This window comes from Saimiri boliviensis, chromosome X (assembly GCF_048565385.1).
Source record: "Saimiri boliviensis isolate mSaiBol1 chromosome X, mSaiBol1.pri, whole genome shotgun sequence".
NCBI lineage: Eukaryota > Metazoa > Chordata > Mammalia > Primates > Cebidae > Saimiri > Saimiri boliviensis.
This window is the reverse complement of record NC_133470.1, coordinates 130,661,746-130,669,558: the sequence shown is the minus strand read 5'-3', so window position 1 is coordinate 130,669,558 and position 7,813 is coordinate 130,661,746. Positions and strand designations below refer to the sequence as shown.

The window sequence follows — 7,813 nt, the reverse complement described above, 5'->3', positions numbered from 1 at the left end:
TATAGTAGAATGATTTATAATCCTTTGGATATATACCCAGTAATGGGATTGCTGGGTCAAATGGGATTTCTATTTTTAGGTCATTGAGGAATCGCCACACTGTCTTCCACAATGGTTGAATTAATTTACACTCCCACCAACAGTATAAAAGTGTTCCTATTTCTCCACATCCTCTCCAGCATCTGTTGTCTCCAGAGTTTTTAATGATTGCCATTCTAACTGGTGTGAGCATCGATGATAGACTGGATAGGGAAAATGTGGTACATATACACCATGGAATATTATGCAGCCATCAAAAACGATGAGTTCGTGTCCTTTGTAGGGACATGGATGAACTTGGAAACCATCATTCTCAGCAAACTGACACAAGAGCAGAAAATCAAACACCGCATGTTCTCACTCATAGGCAGGTGTTGAACAATGAGAACACATGGACATAGGGAGGGGAGCACTACACACTGGGGTCCGTTGGGGGGGAATGGGGGAGGGGCGGGGAGGTGGGGAGGTGGGAAGAGATAGCATGGGGAGAAATGACAGATACAGGTGAGGGGAAGGAAGGCAGCAAACCACACTGCCATGTGTGTACCTATGCAACAATCTTGCATGTTCTTCACATGTACCCCAAAACCTTTTATATATATATAAAAGAAGATGGACTTCCAGCGCTTGAGAAATGGTCAAATTCCACTCCCCTGCTATTGTGGTCCAATGGGTTCCCACTCAACAACTCCTCTGGGTGCTGAAGATGACAGAGGAGGTGAAATCCTGTACTTTGTGCCATGAGACCTGGGTGTAGGGCCACACGAGTTGGCTGATCCCTAAAGTAGTGAGTGGGCTCAGGTAGAAGCTCAGGTGTTGGCCTTGGGACAGGTGAGCTGGAGAAAAAGAAAGTAACATGCACTGAATTACTGTAAGCAAATGCACTTTACACCTCATCTCCTTTAATTTTAACTGCTATGCAAGGTCATTATAACCATTATTCAAATTAAGCTGCTGCCTTTAGAGAAGTTTATGTAAATCAGGGAGACAACTTTGTTGTTTCCTGATCAGCACAAACTCTGTATGTAGTACTCTAAATTTTTATCATTTTCTCTTGATTACTCCAGGACCCTGAATGCTCTAATCTCCCTCCAGGCTGACAGTACCGGCTCCCCAGGTGTTTCTCAATGTTTTTTTTTTTTTTCTTTTGAAATTAAGAGCTGTAGAATTTTAAAGTCAAATTTTGGAATTTAATTGGATTAGTATCCATGATTTGTGAAACATAGTAACAAAAGGATTGGCAACTATTTCCATAGAGAATTTAAGTGAAATGTACGTGAACAATAAACATGTTAAAATATGCCAGTGCCACAAGAACTAAGATGCAAACATTTTAACATCTTGAGAATTTATAATGACAAGATGCAAAAGATAAGTACTGTGATTACACTTTTGGAGAAGACAATGTGTGTGTGTAGGTGATGTTCATGTGCACCTCACCTACAGGGATGTGTCTGGAACATATGTACCATCCTAGGAACAGCAGACCCCTTGGGGTTAAGGAGTGGGAGTTGGACCAGTGAGAGCTCAGGTTAATTTTGATTTATGAATATACTCTCTTGTATATTGTTTGAAAATTGGTATTTGGGAATAAAAGTATTTTGATTAAAATTTGAACACATGAAACACTTTGGAACAAATTATTGAAGTTAAGGTGCACATATGTTCATTAATTCGAAAGAGCATTCATTATATTTTATTGTGAAGTAAATTAAATAACAAGTCTAATTTACAGAGGGTGTCTGTGTGTGTGTGTGTGTGTGTGTGTGTGTCCTCTAGCTCTACCACCCCAAATACACAATCATGGATGCAATTTATCTTTAGTTCCAACAGGGGTTGGAACCAATCTCAGTTTTATATATTGTGGAACATGATGGATAAATGGAAATTGCCACTATTAGGTGAATAATTCCAGAAAACTGTGGCTGATATCTTGGCGCTAACCTGAAAACTCCATCCATCCCTCTTCCTTCCTGAGTCCCTGGTTTGAGATTATCAAAGCTGCATTTCTGTCTCTGGGCACTAAGAAGCATCACAGCTATCTCTGTTTTTGTACATTTTGTGGAGTAACAAATGTTTTAAAATGACTTGTTTACTTTGATTCCAGTTCTGTTTGGAAAATTCACACGTATATTAAAGCAGGTCCATTTGCTGTTGACCCCCAAGTTTACATTGCAATCACTGATTTATCATCTCTTCTCAGTGTGTGTTGAGGTGTCCTTGTGTGTGTGTGTGTGTGTGTGTGTGTGTGTGTGTGTGTGGTGGGGGACGGGGAATCCTCCTAGAAAGCAGGGCATTCAGCTCTTCATAATTCCATCCCTGTTCAGGCTTCTCAGACCTTCTCACACTCTTTCAGTCTTCCCCTGTCCGGAACACTATAGACACAGGTCCCCAGATGCTGCTCCACTGCCTCTGACCTCTCTCAGTCACCTTTCTACAGCCCTGTCATTGCTACCTGGTGTTTCATTGTGTGGATGCCCTGGAGCATATGTTTTTACATTTACACCGATCAGTTCTTTTTCTTACCAGCATGGGGAACTGGATTTGTGTCTTCTCAGAGGCATAATGCTGAACAGTTTTTGTGAGATTATGAAACACACAAGAATGTAGAGAACTCCATCTCTAAAATTCTGAATTCAAGGTGTATCAGGGAGATTTGCCTTCTTTATATGGATGTCTGTGTTTTCATTAGGAGAAACAATGAGAAATGATTTCCACGATGCCTGCCTTGGCTTTGAGGCTCAGCCAACCCCTACTGCTGTGTCTCAACGTTTAAAGGGCCATTGAAGTCTCCCAATCCATGCCATATACTCTGGATAGGTTTTCCCATTTGTGCCTGGTAAGAACTCCATAAAGATGGTATGGTCATCCCATTTCGCAGATGACCAAGCTCAGGCTCACAGAACCTAAGTCACCTCTTCAGTTAAATGGCAGGATTGGAATGAGGTTCTATCCCTCACCCTCCCTAGAGGAAGCTGAGCACCTCCCTTTTAGAAAATGGGCTTCCGGGGCTTGAGAAATGGTCAGATTCCACCATTCAGATCATGACAATGTCTTTAGAGGAGTCTGTGTAAATCAGGGAGACAAGTTTGTTATTGTTTGTTCTGTATTGATGAGTATTTAGAATGCTTCTCATTTTTTCCGTTTTAAAAAGATTTCAGCAATGCTGTAGCAAATAACCTCTGGCTATTTTGTACACGTAAAAAACGTTTCATCCATTACATGTTTAAACATTTATCCCTTGGGGCTTGATTTCAGTAATTTAAACTCCCTTTCATGTGTCTGAACATTCTAATTTCTTTAATCATCTATATACCTGTTGTAGTTAGAATATTTAATGTATTTGTAACTGATAAGTGTGTTTCCATTTCTTTCATGTATTTGGTCCCTCCTCCCACCCCAAAATACAGACACACACAAAGCCAGTTTTCACCTTTTTCCTTTGCAAATTAAAAAAAATTCTTACTCAGTTTTTTCTGCATTTAAATTTTGTCAGATGATAGGTGATAAGAGGATATTTAAATGGTTTCATTTGCATTCCTTAATGTGTTAGTGAGCTAGAATGTATTTTCTTGTGATTATTGGCCATTTGCGTTTCTTCATCTGTGAACAATATACATATTTTGTCAGTTTTGTTATTTTGTTATAGGAGCTGTGCATGTGTTAAACCTAAAACCCTTTACTGATCAATGCATGTGTTACTTCAACACATCTTTGTTGGGTGAATATTATTTATGAGACACTCTAGCAAAATCCATGTCCTAGTGTCTTCTGAGATGTCAGCTCTTATATTTACGGTAAATGTCCACCTGCAGCAAGAAAAGTATCAGTGCCCACCCAAACATGTGTAACTTGTCAAGGATCACATGCACAGACAGTTACACTTATTCCTAAACCCTGCGTGGCCACAGAGTAAAAAGGATATGGGTGCATTATATGAGGAGAGCACCGGCTCAGGACTGTGATTTCTGTGATGTCTATACTAACAGCAAAATTTTAAATAATTACGTAACACTTCTGAGTTTGCCTTTTCTCATTTGTAAAATGTAAACAATCATAGCTACCAAAGTCAATTGTTCTGAGAAGCAAAAGAACAAAATATTTTAAGCGTCATACACAGCGTAGGGTACATAGGGTACTCAACACATCTTAGTCCCCTTACTGTTCCATACCCGTCTTTCCTTTAAAGGAAATTCCTTTGACATAATCCAAAAGGCATGCTTCCATGATAACAATCATATGGAAATGCTAAGGGAATGTATAGGTTTTCATGATGAATTAACTGCTGTTTCACTACTCTGTGGTGGGTAAGAAAAAGTAAAACAATCGCTGAACCAGTTTCCTAGGGTTTGTAAAAGAAAACCATCAAAGCCACCACCTCATTTCACTTCATTTCATAGAGTTCCCCATCCCATTTTTTTATGTTCTATGTTAATTTCTCAAGAAAAATAGGCCCAGCACCGCCTCTGCGCAACCCCGTGGGCCTGGCTCAGGAGGGGACCGGGGCCAGCACGATGAGCGCCCCAGGCAGCCCCGACCAGGCCTATGACTTCCTGCTCAAGTTCCTGCTGGTGGGTGACAGCGACGTGGGCAAGGGCGAGATCCTGGAGAGCCTGCAGGACGGTGCAGCCGAGTCCCCGTACAGCCATCTAGCGGGGATCGACTACAAGACCACCACCATCCTGCTGGACGGCCAGCGGGTGAAGCTGAAGCTGTGGGATACGTCGGGGCAGGGAAGATTTTGTACCATATTCCGCTCCTATTCTCGTGGTGCCCAAGGAGTGATCCTGGTGTACGACATTGCAAACCGCTGGTCTTTCGAGGGTATGGATCGATGGATTAAGAAGATTGATGAGCATGCCCCTGGTGTCCCTAAAATCCTGGTGGGGAATCGCCTACATCTGGCATTCAAGAGGCAGGTGCCCAGGGAGCAGGCCCAGGCCTACGCCGAGCGCCTGGGCGTGACCTTCTTTGAGGTCAGCCCCCTGTGCAATTTCAACATCATAGAGTCTTTCACGGAGCTGGCCAGGATCGTGCTGCTGCGGCACAGGTTGAACTGGCTCGGGAGGCCGAGCAAGGTACTGAGCTTGCAAGACCTCTGCTGCCGCGCCATCGTGTCCTGCACGCCCGTGCACCTGGTGGACAAGCTCCCGCTCCCCATTGCCTTAAGAAGCCACCTCAAGTCCTTCTCCATGGCCAAGGGCCTGAATGCCAGGATGATGCGTGGCCTCTCCTACTCCCTCACGGCCAGCTCCACTCACAATAGGAGCAGCCTCTGCAAAATGAAGATCGTCTGCCCACCCCGGAGTCCACCCAAAAACTACACCAGAAACAGCTGCAAAATTTCTTAAGAAAGGCACCAAAAGGAAACAAGCTGGAATCGCTCCAAGAAAAGCTCTGAATGTTTACACCTGGAAGAGGGAAGATGCATTCAAGATTCAAGAAACACGTTTTCTGTTTCTCATGGGAACCATGCTGCTTGGCAATGTGTGTGATGCCTTCCATTAATAACAGCACGTTATGCAGCTGGACTTTGAATTTATACGTGGATGTGCATGTTTTTCTAAAGGGAAAATTAGTACTCTGCTCAACTCTTGGTAACATGAAATTTTTAATGTCTATATCATAATCACACTGCAACTTTTTCCGTAAAATAACCGCTTTTGTGAGAATGTTGATATGGCAACGATGAGTATAAATTCAAGGGTATTTGAGAAGCAATGATAGTGAGATAATTCAGAGTCATCGATATTACAAGAGGGGCCTTTTTGTAAACCTTTTAAATGTCAAAGCACCAATTTATGAAACACTGCAGATGCACATAGAGATTATACATAACAGATCTGTCCAGTTTGTGCATGAAATGGATTTGATAAAGTTTTTGCTATGTTATTTTACTACATCTGGGGATTAATAAGTGATTTATATGTATGTTTTTCTGCAAATCTACTTTTTTGTACAAGATATTCCACAAGATATGAAGCTAAGGAAAGAAAACACCAAAGATATCTCTAGTTACATTGAACATAGCCAACATGGTTTTAATGGATCAGTAAGAAAAAAGGAATTTCAGTAAGGAATGAAATGTTAGGAAATGTTAATAAAATGTAATTTAAGAAAATGTTTCTTAACAGTAAAAAGGCATATATTTTTCTTTTTTGGTAAAACAAAAACAAAAAGAAAAATATGTATAATGTAACCCTGCAAGATGAGGCTTTGCAGAAAAACAATGTGATAGAACACGGGCAGGGAGGCCCATTATAAGGCTTTAGGTGAGTCATTTCTAAATGTGCTGGCCAGTTTTGGTTAACACCTCACAGATCAATGTAGAGGTTAATGAGATCCCATCTGGGAAAGCACTTCTGAGACCTTAGATGGGAAGGAAGGGAAAGTGATTTCCATGTAATTACTGTTCAATTTACACTGTGGATTACTATAATAATCAATATTGGATGAACTGAGTAAATATAAGTCCTTGCACTCTTTTGTAATTGAGTGACCATTTATTTTTGCATTGTCATAGGGTGGTCGTAACATAACATCCCACAGAAGGGCAGGATCTCTGGCCTCAGGGAGCCATGGGGACTCACCCTTCCTGAATGCTGGTACTTTTCTATCTCTTGAATTTCCCACAACATTCCTGGGAGGTAGAGGATATAATCTCTGCACCATCCTGTAGCTGAAGAAACAGTGATGTTTGCAGGTTAAGTAACGTGGCTGGGGAGCGTCCTGCCACTAAGTGGAAAGGCAAAGACCAGCACCCTATATGCCCCCTCACAGATGGTGATGCTGGTGACATCACACCATAACCAAGTAAATCTTGCTTTCCTGATGACCCTGGTCACTACTGAAATGTGTGTCTTCAGCTCTGAAGCCAAGCTGACAGTTTTGTCTCTCTTCTGAAAGAGAATCATGTCAGACCTAAATTTCCTCCTCTGTAGACAAGGGAGCATCTAGGCCAGTGCTTTAGAAACTGGAGTCCCCAGACAATTCTTGTATCAGGAAGAATATGCACTCTCAGAGGGACAAGGGTCATGCTGAGGATGAATACTTGAAGGAGCAGGCCCCAGACACATGCAGATCAGGGATGCATAGAGTCTTTAATAGAAATTGCCAAATCACCTGGAAAGAGGTTGTACTAAATGGCATCCCCACCACCAGTATAAAACAGGGTAGACTTCCTGCATGCCCATCTCACTGGAATCCTGAATGGTTTCTTTTTATACTTGGATGATATGACGGGTGGAAATTCTTTCCTTGTCATTATATTTAATTTGATGTTCAGATAACTTAAAAACTTCTCTAGTACACATAATGCTCTGATAATCATCATTGCATTTATATTTTTATTGCAAAGTGGTCCGTTTTAATATGTAGCATAAAAACAATGAGCAAGAGACACATGAGCCTGCAGGTTCTCCCAGAGCTATTGCTGGCGTTATGGTTCCAGGATGTGTGGTGGCCTCTGGGTGTTCCTAATGGCACTGTGTTTACAAAGAAGGGAATTAAGAATGTCTGTCCATGACATTGGTTGAGTTCAAGTTTGGAGAGGATCTGGATCTGCACTTTGTGGAGTCTTTTTGAATGACACAAGAACTGGACCACAACATGGTTCTGAGCAGGCTGTAATCCTTTCCCCATTGCCGAAAGTAAGCCTGTCTGTGACCTCAACTGATAAGGTCAGGGTGGATCCCTCCAGGATGTAAGGTGTGTAAGTCAGCCTAAATCTGCTTCTGAACACTCAAGCTGGGTGCTCCCATCTTGCTGCCATCAG

At 41.9% G+C, this 7,813-nt stretch overlaps 1 protein-coding gene across 1 annotated transcript; it reads left to right on the top strand.

The window, feature by feature from the left end:
* The first annotated feature begins 557 nt into the window (after positions 1 to 557).
* On the top strand, positions 558 to 5,534 carry RAB40AL (RAB40A like). Its single transcript, XM_074392045.1, has one exon. The coding sequence runs from the start codon at positions 4,461 to 4,463 to the stop codon at positions 5,388 to 5,390; it is 930 nt and encodes a 309-aa protein (XP_074248146.1). The 5' UTR covers positions 558 to 4,460; the 3' UTR covers positions 5,391 to 5,534.
* Positions 5,535 to 7,813: the final 2,279 nt, after the last annotated feature.